Source organism: Rana temporaria, chromosome 7 (genome assembly GCF_905171775.1).
Source record: "Rana temporaria chromosome 7, aRanTem1.1, whole genome shotgun sequence".
NCBI classification, from domain to species: Eukaryota; Metazoa; Chordata; class Amphibia; order Anura; family Ranidae; genus Rana; species Rana temporaria.
The window spans coordinates 97,633,729-97,654,191 of NC_053495.1; the positions used below are offsets into that span (position 1 = coordinate 97,633,729).

The following is a 20,463-nucleotide window of genomic DNA, read 5'->3' on the forward strand; positions in this document are numbered from 1 at the left end:
GAGGTGACGTATAGCTACGTGCTCTCGCCCAGCAGAGCCGACCTGCCGCCGTAAAACTGCGGTGGCTGGTTGGCAAGCAGTTAAACAAGAACAACAACGCACAGGGCTTTTAGGACCCTGTTGACAAGAAACTGGAGTCACTATTAAATGCTTCCTTTTCTTTGGCCAGTTCAGCTATTTAGCCAGCTGTCGCACCAATTGGAATCTGCCAGTCCTTAAAGAATCAGGTCAGACAACTGTGTTTTGCTATAGATGCCTTAAAGGACTCTATACAGCAAATCTCTTGTATGGCTGTCCTGCCTGTAAACATGCGCATACTTCTATGGCTTAAGAACTAGTCAGTTGAACTTACTTGTAAGAAGTTATTGGCAGTGTTCCCCTTTGTTTGTTTGGTGATGACTTGGACAAACATATCCAAAGGATATCCAGAGGGAAGAGCTCTTTGCTTCCTGTGAAGAGAAGGACCAGGAGTCCCTCGTTTTAGGACCAGGTGTCCCAAGGCCAAGGCAGAGTCAGGGGCAAGCTGCAGGGCCAGGGCCAGAAGAAACTGAGTCCAAAGCTCTTCTAAACCCGGCACCAAACCCTTCTTTTCAGGGGACGCCCCCAATCTATCAAGTGGAGGAAGGCTACTGCACTTTGCGGACATTTGGAGAACAGTGGGTCAGGACGAGTGGGTCACCTTAACAGTATCCCGCGGTTACAAGCTGGAATTTGGGGTGGGCTCCCCCTCAGAGGTTTCTAAGATCCAGCGTTCCCTCGGATCATCCAAAGAGAAACTTATTGTTTTAGACTATAGATAATTTAGTGCATCAGGGAGTGAATATACAGGTTCCTGTATGCAAAAGGTGTGCAGGTTTTTTTTTCTGAATCTGTTCACGGTTCAAAAACCAAACTGGGACACAAGGCCCATTTCGGATCTAAGATTCCTGAACCAGCGTCTATTAATCCAGTCCTTTCGGATGGAGTCAGTCCACTCGATAGTAGCCTCGCTCCAGATGGGAGACTTTTTAGCCTCCATCGATATCAAGGATACGTATTTAAACGTACCTATCTTTCAATCTCATTAGAGGTTTCTGGGATTTACAGTAGAGGAATGTAATTTCCTATTTGTGGCTCTGCCCTTCGGGCTTGCCACAGCACCCCGGGTGTTCACAAATGTCCTAGCACCAGTACTGGGTCTTTTAAGTGCCTAAGGAATCTTGGTGCTTGGATACCTGGACAACGTCCTGCTCAGAGATCACTCAGTACAGGCTCTAGAACAGAGCATAGCCTGCACAGTGCAGTATTTAGAAAACCTGGGATTGGTTATAAATACCGAAAAGTCAGCCTTGAGACCAATTCAAAGTCTGAAGTATTTAGGTCTGATCCTAGATACAGTCCAGGCAAGGGTATTTTTGCCACCCATAAGCATCTGTGCCCTGAGGGATCAGATGCGTCAGATAATGGGCACCAGGTAACCCTCCATTCGGCTCTGTATGAGTCTTCTAGGAAGGATGGTGTCATCCTCTGAGGCAGTTCCCTACGCTCAGTTCCATTCCTGGCCTATACAACAAGACATGTTGTTGGCTTGGAACAGGAGAGGGCAAGCCCTGGATTACTCCATGTTCTTATCGCCTCGGGCATGCTTAAGCCTAAGCTGGTGGTTGCAGGATCAGAACCTGCGAAAGTGAAGATCATTCCTCACGGTGTCTTGGAAAGTACTGACCACAGATGCCAGTCTCTCGGGCTGGGGAGTAACCCTAGAGGGGCTCACGGCTCAGGGGAGATGGTCAAGGGCAGAACAGAGCCTGCCCATCAACATCCTGGAGTTGCGGGCAGTACGTCTGGCCCTACGGTCCTGGACAGTGGAGCTTCAGGATTACCCTATCGGGGTTCAGTCCGACAATGCCACTGCAGTGTGGCCTATATAAATCACTAGGGCAATACCAGGAGTCGTTCAGCTCAGGAAGAGGTGAACCACATACTAGCCTGGGCAGAGGGATGTGTGCCGGTTCTATTGGCGGTCCATATCCTGGGGGCAGAGAACTGGGAGATTGATTATCTCAGCTGCTTGAGGGAATGGTCCCTACACCCGAGGGTGTTCCGGGAAATTTGCCAGCATTAGGGATGGCCAGATGTTGATCTATTGGCATCCACGTTCAACAACAAGCTACATCGGTTTGTGTCCTGAACAAGGGATACCCTGGCAATCGGAACACATGCTCTGGTAGTTCCGTGGAGCCAGTACTCCCTGGTTTATGCTCCCCCCCCCCCATCTCTCTCCTTCCACATTTGTTGTGCAAGATTCGGAGAGAGGGGTTTCCAGTCATCCTGGTGGCACCAGCCTGACCCAGAAGGCCCTGGAGATTTGCAATAGACGAGCCATGGACACTTCTTCGCCACCCCAATTTACGGTCTCTAAATTTGACAGCATGGCTATTGAAGCCAGGGTGCTGAACGATTGTGGCATCTCCGGACCAATGGTGTCTACCCTAGTGAATGCTAGGAAAGTGGTCATTAGGAAGATCTATCATAAGGTCTGGAAGACTTGTATTGCTTGGTGGGAAGCCAGTCCGCTGTTGAAATCAGATTGGCTTTGAATACAATCGGAGGTCAGATTTTAGCCCTGTCGGTATTCTTCCAAAGGCCTTTAGCCTCCCATTCGCTGGTCTGAAGCAACTCGTTTGCTCACCCCCCATTAAGTCACCTACAATGCTGTGAAAAAGTATTTGCCCCCTTTTTTTCTTTTTTTTGCATATTTGTCACACTTAAATTACTTTATTATTGCACAAAGATAACCCGAGTAAATTCAAAATTAATTTCTTAAAGGATGGTCATTTATTAAGGCAAAAAAGCTGTCCAAACCTGCCTGGCTTTATTTGAAAATTTTGGCCCATTCTTCTTTGCAGAATTGTTTTAATTCAGCCACATTGGAGGGTTTTCCAGCATGAACGGCCTGTGTAAGGCCATGATACAGTATCTCAATTGGATTTAAGTCTGGGCTTTGATTAGGCCACTCCAAAACCTAAATTTTGCTTTGTTTGAACCATTTGGAGGTGGACTTGCTGTTGTGTTTTGGATCATTGTCCTGCTGCATAACCCAAGTGCACTTGAGCTTGAGGTCACGAACTGATGGCCGGACATTCTCATTTAGGATTTTCTGGTAGAGCTCAGAATTCATGGTTCCATCAATTTTGGTAAGTTGTCCAAGTCCTTAAGCTGCAAAGCAGCCCCAGACCATCACGCTACCACCACGTCTTACTGTTGGTATGATGATCTTGTTATGAAATGCTGTATTAGTTTTATGCTAGATGTAACGGGACGCACACCTTCCAAAAAGTTACATTTTACATCAGTTCATAGAATATTTGCCTAAAAGTCTTGGGGATAATCGGGATGTTTTTTGGTAAATGTAAGATAAGCCTTTGTGTTCTTTTGGGTCAGCAGTGGCTTTGGCCTTGGAACTCTCCCATGGATGCCATTTTTTCCCAGTCTATTTCTCATTGTCGATTCATGAACACTGATCTTACTTGAGGCAAGTGAAACCTGCAGTTGTTTAGATGTTTTTTTTTTTATGACCTCCTGGATATGAGTAGTCGTCATGCTCTTGGAGTAATTTTTGTAGGCCGGCCACTCCTGGGAACGTTCACCACTGTTACAAGTAGGGTTGTCCCGATACCACTTTTTTAGGAACGAGTACAAATACCGATACTTTTTTTCATGTACTCGCCGATCCCGATTACCGATACTTTTTTTTTAAATGCAGCCTTGTGTCCCCAAATGCAGCCATGTTCCTAAATGCAGCCTTGTGTCCCCAAATGCAGCCATGTCCCCAAATGCAGCCATGTCCCCAAATGCAGCCATGTCCCTAAATGAAGCCATGCCCCTAAATGAAGCCATGTCCCTAAATGCAAAAAAAATAGTGTTTTTTCCGGAGACGAGAGCCATTCAAAGGCTCATTAGACGGGTCGCGATAACGTAACTCTCTCGCATTGACTGACTCCTGTGTTGTTACACCTGCGCGGCAGACCCTGGCGCTCCAACCGAGGCAATAAAAAGGCCATTTTGGATACGGAGAATAAAACCGGCTCACAGCACATGTTTATTTAAAGCGACATTATTTTTAATCCTCGTTGAAAATATTTAGCCATTCAAGTTGTAAAATGATTTATTGAAAGGTAGACGCAAGAATTTTTTTATTTTTCCTGTAGTTTAAGATGCGGCTAAATGGGCGCTTTTATATATTCCTAATTACCGCAGGATTTCAGGAACGCTAAAAGACGTTTTTATATCACGGGGTTAAATGTGCAAACTAAAGTGAAAGCCAAGCCCCCCGCCGCTGCCGACATCTAGTTGATTAGCGCGGGGAATATAACAGCTTTCATTTGAATAGCTGTGTGTTCCGCGCCTCGTCATGTATAGACACTCCCCCTTGCTCGGGCACTTTGATAGACAGATTACCAGTCCAATCCTGGGATGGGTGATATGTCTATCAAAGTACCCAGACAAGGGGGAGGGGCTATACATGACGAGGCGCGAATCTTGTGATTCAGCCACTGGGTGTATACCGAACTTATTTTCCATCTGTACAAACATTGGATCAATTGCATATATCATATATTTGGACTGTAGCGCAAATTTTTCCTTTTTCATAAAAAATATATATATATATATATATATATATATATATATATATATATATATATATATATATATATATATATATATATATATATATATATATATTTATACACACAAACTCCGTAAATACTGTTTATCCCATAGTTTGAAGACACTATAATGTTTGCATAAACCAATCAATGTACGCTTATTGGGATTTTTTTTTTAACCAAAAATGTGAAGCATTTTGGCCTAAATGTATGAAAAATTTTGATTTTTTTTTTATTTATTTTTTTTAGTTAAAGTAACGCAGTACCATTTAGCAAAAAATGGCCTGGTCATGAAGGGGAATAAATATTCTGGAGTGGTTAAAACATTGCGTTTACAGTGTATATGCACTGGCATGTGTTGATCACCTAATGCCAGCGCTTCTGATACAAATGGATCCTGTAATGCATTTATAACTACCACAAATGATGATGGTGAATTCACCTAGCGGGGACACAGGCAGCATGGAAGGTATTCTAATCCCTACCTACTCTATCCACAACAACAAAAAAAGAAGTGGCTTGACCCCCAGAGTAATATAGGTCTTCTGTTGTTTATTGCAAATGTTCTTGCACAGCTGGAAAATGGGAACATAGATGCAATACAAACTACTTTTTTTTTTTTTTCAACAGCCATGCTGGAGTTAGCCGGAGTGCAGCTGTAGTTATAGCTTATTTGATGAACACAACAAGATGTACTTATGAAGAAGCATACAGAAGACTACAAGATGTAAAATCCGATATTAGGTATCGTTTGTGTGGAAATGAAATCTATCAGCTTTGTATTTACAGCTTAATATTTTTTTATGTGCCTATTCTACTATATTCTTCTATAGGGTTCAATATATTTTCTTTATTTTGTATGTTTGTACTAAAATAAATGATGTTTAAATCCATTTTATACAAGATAGTGCTTAAAAATGTTTACTAAATGTAACCAGTAAGTGACACTGAGTATATGCTCTGTTAAGTCTCTTGTATTCTTTTTCCTAAAATCTATCTAAATCAGGGGTGTCCAACCTTTTGACCTTCCTGGGAACTGTCTTGGGCCACACACAAAATACACCAAGGATAGCTGATAAGCAGAAAAGTCGGGCAGATCAGGTTAACGATCATTGATACAGATAATGTATCAATCTGAGTAATTAAACCCAATTTTTTTGTAATATTTTTGTGTAAAAGAGGGCAACATAAGTTGACACAGGGGCAACCCGACTTACAGCGCGACTTTGCAAGGCGACTTCATCGCGACTTGGAGCAACTTACCAAGGGACTTAAAGTTGCCTCCAGGACAGGCGATTTTGGCTGTGGCCAATCACAGAGTAATGAGCTCTGTGGGAGGGAGGGGTTTGCCTGAATAAACTATTTTCTTTTCCTGTAAAGTTGCTTCAGTTAAAGCGGAGTTCCGGCCACAATTTTACTTTTTAAATATAAATACCCCTGTAATACACAAGCTTAATGTGATCTAGTAAAGTTAGTCTGTAAAATAAGGTCCCTTTTGTTAGGTTGTTACAGCATTTAGACACTTTAAAAAATAGAAATTGACTGGGGCCATCTTAAGTGTGGGCATCATGAAGCCAGACTGTATGACTTCCTGGATTTCAGCCTTGCAGATCTCGCACATGCTCAGTGCTGCACAAGCAGTGTAATAGGTTTCAGATCAGGTTTCAGCACCTGTACTGTCCAAGTCACATGATTTTTCGAGACTGGGGAGTGCACAGACTCCTGGAAAGTTACACCCACTACATTCCCAGGAGTCTGTGCGGTGTAGGTTAGGAAGCTTAAGCACCTAGGTGTAGGAAGAGTGAAGATTAACTATTCTGCCTAGCAACAACACTTTGAAGGCATCTAAAAAAAAAAAACATTTTCTTAAAGGACTAATGACATTTTTTTAAAACTACTGATGTAATGTTATATTTATGGGTGGAACTCTACTTTAAGATGTGATCTGACTTTGGAGGGCACTGATTGCTGGCATTGATTACTGGCATCTCTGGGGCTTTTTTTTAATCAGGGCACTGATTGTATATGTCCCCCTGCGAGGAGATGCCGCTGATGGGCTCTCCTCGCCACACGCTGTCAGTGTGACGCGAGGAGCGCCAATTACCCACATCTCCGTGTTTACATGTGACCGGCTGTGATTTGACATAGCTGTCTTGGCCCGCAGATTAGACAGCCCTGATTTAAATGTCTCTATTTTTGGCGTAGAGAATAGTTATAACACCTGGCAATATTTTTCTCTATCTGTGTCACATTGAGACGTTTTCCCTTTATGGCATGTACAAGAGACACAACTGGAAACAAGCAGAAAGCTCTGTAAAGGGGAAATCCCCTCCAGCTGTCACTGGAACAGCCATCACCACTAGAATGTTTCCCTTCACCCCCCTTGTTTTGTGACAACTGTAACATTTTTGATTTATAATTCCTTTCTGTTTGGGTAACAGTGGTGACCCCCATATAGAGTTGTAGAGTGAGAGAAAAAAAAACACTTAAACTAACACTTAGACTAGGTTTACACTCGTCCTCTGCGAATTTCCAAAGCAGCTGTGATTTCCAGATACAGTTCAGATGTTACTTTTTGGAGCGGGCAGCCATCGGCATCTTTAACAATAGCTGGTTGTTAAGGCGCTGACGTGGAAGCCAGCCGCCATGTCCTTAACAACCAATAACTCATTAGCTGTCAGCAGGTTCCCCGCTGACAACTGAATGTAAAAAAAGAAAGAATTATACCATTACCCAATACCATACTATACCATACCCACTCCAAAATTTTAAAAACATCAGAATCGTATCCAAGCATGCAGCCTGGCAGGCCAGGAAAGGGGGGGCACCCTTTCTGCCCAGCCCAATTTTCAGCTTTCAGTGCTTTAACACTTTGACAATTATTTAGTCATGCACCCATGAATTTGTTGTCCTTTTTTTACACAAATAGAGCTTTTTTTTTTTGTGGTATTTAATAACAAATGTGTAAAAATAGGAAAAAACAATCAGCGCAAACAACCAATATGAATAAACAAAATAAAATGCTAGCTGAACACAGATAGGTAATCACAAGCCTATAGAAACAATACAAAAACAATGGGTATGTGCAGCGCAAATAAAGTAATAAATGAAACCAGGGCTGTGGAGTCGGTAGATAAATACTCCGACTCCTCAGTTTTATGTCCTTTCGACTCCTACTCCGACTCCTCTGTATTAATATGCAAATGTATTTTATACATTCCTTGAGGAAAAGAAACGCAACCTACCATAGGACTTCTGGCTGGGAAGCCAACAGTCTACTGTATTGCACAGTTTAAGCAAAAGACAAACCCAATGAAAACAAAGTTTTATTATCTGCTGCTGAAGATAGGGCAGTGGGAGGATCCAGGAAGGGGCATTTATTCTAAAACATGATTTTCCTAGGAGAATCCCATAGTCATGTTTAAAGTTTAAGCTAACAATCTGAGTTTACAAGTTTTTATAGCCTTAGCTAAATGACAGCAGTTTTTCCAATGGTTTACAGCTTCAGTCTTGAACTATTGGCCCTCCATTCCCTTCACTTATACAAGTGTCTCACTCTCTAGTCCTGCAAAAAACATATTTATTTAATCCCTTATCAGTGAGAGGCTAGGTTACACATGGACGCTGCGTTCCCTGTAAAAGCAGAACACAACACTATGGAAAGTATAAGTATTGCAGCTCCTAATTGTGCGTTGCGTGCCATATAGTGAAGCACATGAAAAGCATGCTTCTTTACAGTCACTTAACGTGTTCGTTTTGCGGTTACGTGAGGCACTGCATGCATTAGTCTTTATTCTTACAGTAGAGAAGTCATTAATTATAACTTTTTGTGAATTGAGACATTTAAACTTGCTTTTTTTTTTTTTATTCCAATCTAAATTTAGTCGGAGTCGGTGCATTGTTTTCCGACTCCAGGTACCCAAAATTTCCCCCGACTCCGACTCCTCGACTCCGACTCCACAGCCCTGAATGAAACAGTGATATATATATAAATAAAAGTCCCAATAGTAAGTCCAAGGTAAGGATAAAGGGCCAGATTCAGGTACAAATGCGGTGGCGTAACGTATCCCCTTTACGTTACACCGCTGCAAGTTTTCAGCGCAAGTGCCTGATTCACCAAGCACTTGCATGTAAACTTACGGCGGTGTAACGTAAAGCCGTCCGGCGCAAGCCCGCCTAATTCAAATGGGGCGGGCACCATTTAAATTAGGCGCGTTCCCGCGCCGAACGTTCTGCGCATGCTCTGTGTGAAAATTTCACGACGTGCTTTGCGCAAAATTACGGCGCCCCGACGTTTTTTTTGAACGGCGACGTGCGTTACGTCGTTTCGTATTCCCGGACGTCTTACGCAAAAATACAATTTGAAATTCAACGCGGGAACGACGGCCATACTTTAACATGGCTGTTCTAAAGTTAAGCCATGAAAAAGCATGAAAAATCGTATTAATTGTGACACCATTGGGGTGGTGTACGTGTTAGAATGCGATTGCGGACTCCAGTACGCGGGGAGAACCTCCAGACCCATGGGGGTCCGCATAGCAGAACATGTCAACAACATAAAGAGAGGCCTTAAAACCCATAATGTATCTAAACACTTTAGAATGTTTCATGACAGAGATCCGAAATGCCTCAAGTTTTGGGGCTTAGAAAAGGTGACCAAACAATGGAGGGGAGGGAATTATATTAGACAATTAAGTCAACGGGAATCTCTGTGGATCCATGAGACCAAAGCTTCCGTGCCTAGGGGGTTAAATGTTGAGTTTGATCTCAACTGTTTTATATCAGATAAGTAGAGTTTTTTATTAATAAATTCATATTTTAGCTTATATTTGTTAAGAGATGGCCGCGGGTATTTTTTAATATATGTCCATTATTATATAATTTGTATTACTAATTTTATTGTATATATGGACTGTATGTGTAATATATTTTTATTGCAATCTTTACTCTTATGTTTTTTACCTCCTTTAATGCGAGCTGGTGACCCCATAGAGAAAGGCAGCTGTTTTCGTTTTTTTTTTTTTTTTTCTCTGACTTCCGGGTTCCGCTTTTGGTTTTTATAGTCACCAGCTTGTTAACTTAACAGGCCGGGTGACACTCAGGCCACGTACAAACATCCGAGGAAGTCCACGTGCCAAACACATCGAGTTCCTCGTCGAGTTCTGTGTTGAAGCCGCCGAGGATCTCGGCGGGCCAACTTTTCTCATTGAACAACGAGGAAATAGAGAACATGTTCGTCAGCTTCCTCGGTGAAAAGTGTACACACGACCGAGTTTCTCGGCAGAATCCAGCTCCGATCGAGTTTCTGGCTGAATTCTGCCGAGAAACTCGGTCGTGTGTACGGGGCCTGAGGCTCCACCCCCCGCTGACGAAGTCCAACCAGGACGCAACGCCGCGTACGGGAAGAGGAGCTTTTGCACGGACGTCACCCATTGCCATCTCTCCGCTGGATTGATATATTGAGCTTCCACGCTTGTTCGATATTTTTGTTTTATCTCTGTGCTACCATCAGCGTATACCTTTTTATATGTCACCCTCCTTTTTTTCAAATTAACATACAGAGGCCTTTTAGGTCGTTCCCTTTATTTTTTTTTTGGTCATTCCAATGCGATTTCACCATGACGTCATGCCCGGTACCCGGAAGTAAACAAAGCCACAATTGCGGCTGTCGGCATGTGATCAGTGAATTTTTTTTCACTGATTTCATGCTTGTAAGCCTGGAGGAGAGATGTGGGGTCTTATTGACCCAACATCTCTCCATAAAGAGGACCTGTCACAATGATTCCTATTACAAGGGATGTTTACATTCCTTGTAATAGGAATAAAAGTGATAAAAAAAAAAAAGTAAAAAAAAGTGTAAAAATAAAATGAAAACATTTTTTTTTTTTTTAAAACTCCCCTGTCCCCGGTAGCTCGTGCATAGAAGCGAACACGCGTGCAAGTCCCGCCCACATATCTCAACGCCGTTCAAACCCCACATGTGAGGTATCATCACGTGCGTTAGAGCGTGTGCAACAGTTCTAGCACTAGATCTCTTCTGTAACTCGAAAATAGTAACCTGTAAAAAAAAAATTAAGCGTCGCCTATGGAGATTTTTAAGTACCGAAGTTTGGCGCCATTCCATGAGTGTGCGCAATTTTAAAGCGTGACATGTTAGGTATCTATTTCCTCGGTGTAACATCATCTTTCACATTATACAAAAAAATTGGGCTAACTTTACTGTTTTGTTATTTTTTAATTCATGAAACAGTTTTTTTCCCTAAAAAAAAGGCGTTTGAAAAATTATTGCGCAAATACTGTGCAAGAAAAAAAGTTGCAATGACCGCCATTTTATTCTCTAGAGTGTCTGCTAAAAAAAATATATATATATATATATATAATGTTTTGGGGGTTCTGATTAATTTTCTAGCAAAAAATTTGTGATTTTTACATGAAGGAGAGAAGTGCCAAAATAGGCCCGGTTGTCAAGTGGTTAAATGAAGAAAGTTCAAAACTTGTGGAAAAAATAATAGAATTTTTCTTTGTTTCTGTTATAAAATTTAGAAATTTTTAGTAATTTTTCTTCATACATTTTGGCCAAAATAACCCAAATTATTCTGGCCATACGAAAAATCGGCCAAACCCATTTTTAAAAAAGAACATTCGTCCGTTATCGCAAACGATAGTGCCGTCATGTAATGACTGATAAATCGTTCAGTGAACATAAATAAATGCATTTTTTGTTCATATTTTTTAAATATACCTAGTGCAGATAGCTCGGACGGGAAACACATTAACCTTTCAATTTATCGTTCGCTCGGCAGAAAATTTTCAAAAGCGAACGAACTGTCTAAATTGCAGAATTTTGGATGATTTTTAATATAGTGTATGGCCAGCATAAGTGTATATTATTTGGTCTGCGTTAGAGAGTCTAAACGCTGTGGTGCTAATCATTAAAAATCGCACATGGTTTACTGATGACCTTGACACATATCATCATGATTGGACCTCCAACCTCATTCCAGAAGCAGCAATAGATTTTAAAACAACTCCAAGCAGGGGTTCATGGAAAAAAACAGATGGCACCAAAATAGTGTAATATCGCTTTAATAAAGTAAAATCCCGTATGATAACACACCCCGCTTCCTATCTACGTACAATGTATATACTTGTAAATGAGCATAAGAATCAAGAGTCTACTTCACCGCTCTCCTCCACACACAGGGGGTCGCGCTTGTGCTGGATGCACGCTGCTGAGAACGCCTGGTCTGATAGGGAAGGTACAGCGGTGGAACGCACTCTTCACAACTTCCTGGATACGCCGTCGTAGCCACGCCCTGACGCGTTTCGTCACATCCGAACTTCAACAGAGGGCGTCCTCTGTTGAAGTTCGGATGTGACGAAACGCGTCAGCGTGCACAGCGTGCATCCAGCACAAGCGCGACCCCCTGTGTGTGGAGGAGAGCGGTGAAGTAGACTCTTGATTCTTATGCTCATTTACAAGTATATACATTGTACGTAGATAGGAAGCGGGGTGTGTTATCATACGGGATTTTACTTTATTAAAGCGATATTACACTATTTTGGTGCCATCTGTTTTTTTCCATGAACCCCTGCTTGGAGTTGTTTTAAAATCTATTGCTGCTTCTGGAATGAGGTTGGAGGTCCAATCATGATGATATGTGTCAAGGCTATTTTATATTGATCTTCTGGTGAGTTTAAACCCCAGAGGGGAAGTGTGTCTCACGTTTGGTGAAAATTGGAAATCGGTGGAAGGTTTACTACCATTCCTTGAAGAAACATTTCAATCAGCACCTTGAACTTTATTTTTGATTCACTGATTTATGGACTTTCTTTCCAACACCTTTTATCTACATGTTTATGCATAGCGCTGTTTTATCATTTTTAAACCTATATACACTGGTTTTATTTGATTGATACTTTGTTCATATTTTTAGATGTTTTATCTATTTTAGATAGCTGCTGCAATATATATATTACTTCTGGTTTTTAACAGAGATTCTATTTCTGTTGAATTTTTATATATATAATTCTAACTTTATACTTGATCTTATCCTGTACATTTGAGTTGATAGCCTGTCCTTAGCGCCGGGAAGTGCAATACGTAGGTTCCCTTTGAGCAGTTTTTTTTGCACTCATTTTTTATTTACTGATGACCTATCTAATTTCTTGAGACATTAACAAGCCAAAAAAGTACAAATGCCCCCTAAATGACCACTTTTTGGAAATAGACATTCCAAGGTATTTAGTAAGGGGCATGGTGAGTTTTTTTCAAGTTGTCATTTTTTTCCCCACAATTCTTTGCAATAATTACAATTTTTTTTTCTCCCCACAAAATTGTCATATTAACAGATTATTTCTCTCACACGGCATATGCATACTTGCAACTGCACCCTAAAACACATGCTGCCGCTACTCCTGAGTATAGCGATACCACGTGTGAGACTTTTTCACAGCCTAACCACATAAAGGGGCCCAATATGCAGAGAGCGCTGTCGGGTGTTTTAGGAGCATAAATTACACATCTAACTTGTTGACTACCTATTACACTTTTGAAGGTCCTGGAGCACCAGAACAATGGAAATGCCCACAAAATGACCCCATTTTGGAAAGCAAACACCCCAAGGCATAATGAGTCTATTGAACATGTAATTTTTTTCCACATGTTGTCCCTTTTTATAAGATATTTCCAACACATATCAAGTACATGGCAAAAATGACACCCCAAAATACATTCTGCTACTCCTGAGTATGGCAATACCACATGTGTGAGACTTTTACACAGGCCACATTTACAGAGGCCCAACATGCATGGAGAACTGTCAGGTGTTTTATGGACATAAATTACACATCTAATTTTCTGACTACCTATCACATTTTGGAAGGCCCTTTATATTTCTAACACAAGGATGCACAAACCAAGAATTACACCCCAAAATACATTCTGATGAGCAAAGGGTAAACATAAGATTACCTGTGGTTTTAGTAGCGCAGTTGTCCCGAGGAGCAGAGCACTGGTCCAGGCAGCAAGCAGACATGTGGTAAGGGGCAGCAAACGGAATTGTCCAGGCAACAGGCAGGAATACTGTGTTATGAATCCCACTACTCCAGTAGCAGGTTAATAGATCAGTCCAAGAAGCAGGCAAAAAAACATAGTCAAACAGTTCAGGGTCAGTTCCAGAGCAGACAGAGGTATGTACAGAAGAGACAGCAGGCAAAGGCGTGGTCGAATAGCAGGCCAGGGTCAGTTCAGGAGCATGCAGTGGCATAAGGGTTGTGAAGATAAATGGCAGAAACAGTCACCTATGCAGAGTCCTGGTTGGGAAGGACACTGGGGACAATAATAAAAGGTGTCTTCTAAATTCTCTAGAGCACACCCTACATATTTTTTTTTTAAGTTCTTGGCCTGTTTGTCTGGGAGGGATGTTTTTGGGAAAAGGCATTCAGAGAGTCTGCTTATTACATTTGTTTGAATTTTTCTGGTGGGCCGTTCAGGAATATAAGGGCAGTGATGATTTTCTCCTGATAGCCAAGGAAGGATTCGGGTCTTTCGGCGGAGTTGTGGTATATTATATTAGAATTGTATTTGGTCAAATTAAAAAGATTAAATTGAGACTTTCTTTATCGTACATCACGGGACACAGAGCGGCATTCATTACTATATGGGTTATATGGAGTACCTTCAGGTGTAGACACTGGCAATCTCAAACAGGAAATGCCCCTCCCTATATAACCCCCTCCCATAGGAGGAGTACCTCAGTTTTTCCGCCAGTGTCTTAGGTGTTAGTCATGGTTTAGCTTGCCTCCACATCCTTGGGATTAGGTGAGCTAACCGGTTCTGTCCAAAAAAGCCTCAGCGCTAAAGTGGTCAGTAACCGGACCCCAAACCCTTGGGGTATAGCCCATAATGCTTTTCTTTTTAGAGAGCTGGACCCTGGGCCCAGAACTTAGAAACCTTTGGGTGCCTAATGTTTCTGTTGCCAGAGTGCTATATGGGCCCAGGACAGTGGATCCTTCATAGGAACCCAGGGCCTGAAGGTCTAGACATCCCCACCGAGATGGGGGAAGATTGGGCCTCTTGCTTGGCAAAGTCCTGCGGCATGGAGCAGGTAAGTGAGGGGAAAACTTGCGGAACTTGGTTCTTAGCAGGTTTTTTCTGGGGGGTCACAGGGGACATGCCTAAAGTTATGCACTGCATCTGGCAAACTAGTCACATATCATAAAGATAGGATGGCTCTATATGTATTATTCCCCATAAGATGTGACCTCCCTTGTAGTGTTGGAAAAGCATTGAGTGGGGCCTGTGTGATATAAAAGTATATGTGTGTGTCAGAGAGCTGTGCTTACCTGCAAGCCTCCAGGCGATGCTCCATTCAGTCTTCCTCCTCACGGCCTGCAAAGCAGGCAAAACGCTGACCTCCTCATGGTTCCAGGCTGCAGGCTGCAGTTTGCTGGAGCAGAGAGGTCCCTTCCTCCCAACCCCACCCCACCCCTGTCGGGAGGGGCATTTCCTGTTTGAGATTGCTGGGGGGGAAGGGCGGGTCAGTGGCTTAAGGAAGGGGCGGCCCTTCCTTGTTTGTTCCATATAGCTCATTCAATACTTTGGAACTGAGGAGGAAAGACCAGAACGGCAAGCACGGGGCGCCGAGGACACACAGTGGCCAGAAAGAATATTGCAGTCTTCAGAAAGACTGTTTTCAAGCCTAGGAATAGGCTGTTTCTTTTCCATCTCATAGTTTTTCTTGCAATACTACTCAGGGGGACAGAATGTTTTTTCTTTCCTAGATTTGAAAAAAAAAAAAAAAAAAAAAAGATTTTTTTTTTGAAAAAAAAAAAAAAAAAAAAGTGTCATCTAGGGGAGAGGAAGCATTTTTTTTTATCCCCCAAACAGGTGTTTGGGCATTTAACTATTTATAAGTCCCAGGTACCAATAAGTAGCAGGTGTACCTCGGTATTGTACCATGGCATCAAAAAACAAGGGTACAAGAGGTGGGGATTCCCCCAGAGAGTCTGAGGTCTCGGACAAAGCTATGCCGCTGCTTTCCCCACAGGGAGCCTTGGGGCCATCGGGATCTGGGGCTGGAGCTGACGCGGGTCAGTCCAACCCTAAGATGGTCACGGAGGAGGTATTACTCACCTCTTTAAAAGAGATGCAGAAAAGCATGGGTAAAATGATAGCCGCAGCTATGCGGGGCAGTAAGCGGAATAGATCTCCGTCGCCCGAGCGCGGACCCTCAGAAGAGGAGGTCCTTTCCTCAGGGGAATTGGACAACCTCTTGGACAAGGACCAAGTAGGTTCAGGGATCGAGGATCCGGATACAGAGGAGTCTGGGGCAGTCTCCCTGAGGGAGAGCTGGTGGATTCAAGGATTGTCGGACTTGGTCCATAGGGCATTCAACTTGCCAGTACCAGATCTCCAGGTATCGACGGTTTCAGCTTTGGGCTCACTGAGGGCGCCTCAAAGCAATGCTGTGTTTCCGATCCATCCTCTATTAGAGGGAGTTTTGTTCCAAGATTGGAACAAGCCAGATAAGATCTTCTTACCACCTAAGAAGTTCTCTGTCCTATATCCTATGGAAGAAAAATTTTCCAAAAGATGGGCTACTCCTGCAGTGGACGCAGCCATCTCATGTGTTAACAAATCGTTAACATGCCCTGTAGAAAACATACAGGTGTTCAAGGATCCAGTTGATAAGCGCTTGGAAGCACTACTTAAGAACTCCTTCACTACTGCAGGGGCAGTAGTACAGCCAGCTGTGGCTGCGATTGGGGTCGCTCAAGCATTATCGGATCAATTTAAGCAGATGCTTAAACTTATTCCTGCCCAGCAGGCAGAAGAATTTTCGGATGTCCCTAAGGCCATATGTTTTACGGTAGACGCAATCAAGGATTCTATCCAGCAAGCGTCACGTTTATCGTTATCCCTTATCCATATGAGAAGACTCTTATGGTTAAAAAGCGGGGAGGCTGAGCCCCCATGCAAGAAGCTCCTGGTAGGGTTCCCCTTCCATGGAGGACGACTCTTCGGAGAAGACCTAGATAAATACATTCAGACCATTTCAAACGGCAAGAGTACTCTCTTGCCAACTAAGAAGAAGGTTCAGGGGCCTGCGTTTAAACGACAGTATTCCCCTGGGCAGGGGCCCTCTAATGCCAAGCAGTATCGACGGCCTCCTGCAAAAGCAAACTTCGGCTTCAACAGCAAATCACAAGGACAGGCTGTTAGAGGCAAAAGGCAGTGGTTTCGCAAACCAGCAAAACCAGCCCCCAAGCCAACCTTATGAAGGGGCGCCCCCACCCACGAAGGTGGGGGGAAGGCTGCGACTCTTTTCAGAGATTTGGGAAGCCAGCATTCCCGACGAGTGGGTACGGTCTTCCGTGGCCACAGGCTACAAATTAGATTTCCTAAGGTTTCCTCCTCCTCATTTCCAGAAGTCGAGGATTCCAAACGATCCGGAAAAGGGAGCCGCATTAAGATCGGCATTAGATCATCTACTTTCCCAGGAAGTAATAGTAGAGGTACCAGTCCTGGAACAGGGGCTGGGTTTCTACTCCAACCTATTCATCATCCCAAAATCCAATGGAGATGTCAGGCCAATTTTGGACCTAAAGATGGTAAATGCATATCTAAAGATCCGCTCATTTCGGATGGAATCCGTGCGGTCAGCAGCTGCCACACTCCAGAAGGACGACTTCATGGCGTCCATAGACATAAAGGATGCCTACCTTCATGTTCCAATTTATCAGCCACATCAAAGATATCTACGCTTCATGGTGGCTTCGTGTCACTTCCAATTCGTGGCGCTTCCCTTCGGGTTGGCTACGGCCCCCCGGGTGTTCACGAAGGTCCTAGCTCCGATCCTAGCCAAGCTAAGGATCCAAGGGGTCACGATCCTAGCATACCTGGACGACCTCCTAGTCATAGACCACTCGTCTCCCGGCTTGGAGCGAGCAGTGGCCCTCACGGTCCAATACCTCGAGAGGTTCGGCTGGGTCCTAAATCGAGAAAAGTCAGCTTTCCAGCCCACAAGGCAGTTGGAATATCTCGGCATGAGATTAGACACAGAACAACAAGGAGTGTTCCTACCTCTGAGGAAGGTAAAAGCCATCAAGGAATTAATCCTACTGGTTCTAAGCACTCGCATCCTACAGGCAGCCATCCTGTCAGCATGGAGCAGAAGGCCACAGGCCTTGGATATCCCGTTGCCGCTCTTATCAAGAGTCCGACAAAGTCTGTGTTGGTGGTTAGACCCTCAGAATCTACTGAAGGGGAAGTCTTTCAGCCCAGTGGCTTGGAAGATAGTGACCACAGATGCCAGCCTGACGGGCTGGGGAGCAATTTTGGATGGTTGCACTCGCCAAGGTACTTGGGCAAAGCCAGAGAAGCAGTTGCCCATCAACATCTTGGAGCTCAGAGCTGCTCGACTAGCCCTCAGGGCTTGGACGTCAAAATTGCAGGGGTTCCCGGTGAGAATTCAATCAGACAATGCCACGGCCGTGGCATACATAAATCACCAAGGGGGAACCAGGAGTCAAGCCGCTCAGAGAGAGGTGAGCTTGATTCTCCTATGGGCAGAGGCGCATGTGCCCTGCATATCGGCAATATTCATTCCAGGAGTGGACAACTTTCAGGCGGACTTCTTAAGCCGCCAGACTCTATGGCCGGGGGAATGGTCTCTGCATCCACAAGTCTTTCAAGCACTCTGCCAAAGATGGGGAGTGCCGGACGTGGATATCATGGCATCGAGACTCAACAAGAAACTAGACAGGTTCATATCCCGCTCAAGGGATCCGATGGCCTGCGGAACCGATGCGTTGGTTTGCCCTTGGCATCAGTTCAAACTTCTTTATGCGTTTCCCCCGCTCCAGTTACTACCCCGCCTGCTGCGCAGGATCCGGGTGGAACACATACCAGTCATCCTGGTAGCTCCAGCATGGCCCAGAAGGGCATGGTACTCACTCATCCTAAAGATGGTAGTGGGAGACCCTTGGACTCTTCCTCTACGGCCAGACCTGCTATCGCAAGGTCCGATCCTCCACCCTGCCTTACGGCATCTAAATTTGACGGCCTGGAAGCTGAATCCCTGATTCTCAGGGGTAGAGGTCTGTCTCAGAAAGTAGTCTCTACCCTAATCAGAGCCAGGAAACCGGTCTCTAGGGTGATTTATTACAGGGTCTGGAAGGCCTATGTAGGCTGGTGTGAGTCCAAGCGATGGCTTTCTCGCAAATTTACCATCGATAGAGTATTAAGTTTTCTCCAGCTAGGAGTGGATAAAGGATTGGCATTAAGCACAATCAAAGGACAGATTTCTGCTCTGTCAGTGTGGTTTCAGCGGCCGCTGGCCACCCACTCGCTGGTTAAGACCTTCCTTCAAGGGGTCTTACGTATTAGACCTCCAGTTAAATCCCCGCTTTGTCCGCGGGATTTAAATCTTGTTCTGTCAAGTTTACAGAAACAACCGTTTGAGCCGTTGGCTGAAATTCCTTTGGTTCTACTGACAAGGAAGTTAGTATTTTTGGTTGCCATAGTTTCCGCAAGAAGAGTTTCGGAGCTAGCGGCCTTATCCTGTAAGGAACCATATCTTGTTTTTCATAAGGACAGGGTCGTTCTCCGCCCTCATCCTTCCTTCCTACCGAAGGTCATATCCAGTTTTCATTTGAACCAGGATTTGGTATTACCATCCTTCTTCCCTAAACCTACTTCCAGAAAGGAAGGGTTGCTGCATACCTTGGATATTGTCAGGGCCATGAAGGCCTATCTTAAAGCTACAAAGAAGATCCGGAAAACAGATGTGCTGTTCATTCTACCGGATGGGCCCAAGAAGGGGCAGGCAGCTGCAAAGTCCACCATTTCTAGGTGGATTAAGCAATTAATCACTCAGGCCTACGGCTTGAAAGGGTTGCCTCCTCCAGTATCATTAAAGGCTCATTCTACTAGAGCCATGGGCGCCTCCTGGGCAGCACACCACCAGATCTCTATGGCTCAAGTTTGCAAGGCGGCAACCTGGTCTTCTGTCCACACGTTTACAAAATTCTACAAGTTGGACGTAAGAAGGAATACTGATACTGCCTTCGGGCAGGCAGTGCTGCAGGCTGCAGTTTGAGACCCTCGGATTCCGGGGGCTCCTCTTTTTTGAGTTAAATTTAAAATTATTTTTCTCAACTAAGTTGGATTTATTATGATTTGAGTATATCTCTAAATTAAATCCTTTTGTCTTGGAGATGTTCTCCCTCCCCTCATTGTAAGCATTGCTTTGGGACATCCCATATAGTAATGAATGCCGCTCTGTGTCCCGTGATGTACGATAAAGAAAAAGAGATTTTTAATACAGCTTACCTGTAAAATCTTTTTCTTGGAGTACATCACGGGACACAGAGCTCCCACCCCTCTTTTTTGAGGACCATTTTGGGAGGCATACTGCTTGCTACAAAACTGAGGTACTCCTCCTATGGGAGGGGGTTATATAGGGAGGGGCATTTCCTGTTTGAGATTGCCAGTGTCTACACCTGAAGGTACTCCATATAACCCATATAGTAATGAATGCCGCTCTGTGTCCCGTGATGTACTCCAAGAAAAAGATTTTACAGGTAAGCTGTATTAAAAATCTCTTTTTTTTTTATACCAATGGTATGTTCGTCTTGTGGTAATATAGGGTTCAAGCATTTGATCATTGAAGTCGACTTCCCCCTTAAACATGTATTAGGTCATTCCTTCTAGTAGATGTCCCTTCTGTCCCTCCACTTCACAGCCAGAATTTCCTCTGTCTGCAGATTTGCAGACTCCCCTCTTCTTAGCTTCATATTAGGGAGCCTT

General features: G+C 43.8%; 1 protein-coding gene across 1 annotated transcript in view; it reads left to right on the forward strand.

The window, feature by feature from the left end:
• DUSP12 (dual specificity phosphatase 12) overlaps nt 1-20,463 on the forward strand; it is a 55,481-nt gene that overhangs the window by 11,711 nt on the left and 23,307 nt on the right. Inside the window, exon 3 of the mRNA XM_040359720.1 lies at nt 5,280-5,393. Coding sequence (XP_040215654.1) covers nt 5,280-5,393 — 114 coding nt within the window. The remainder of the gene's footprint in view (nt 1-5,279; nt 5,394-20,463) is intronic.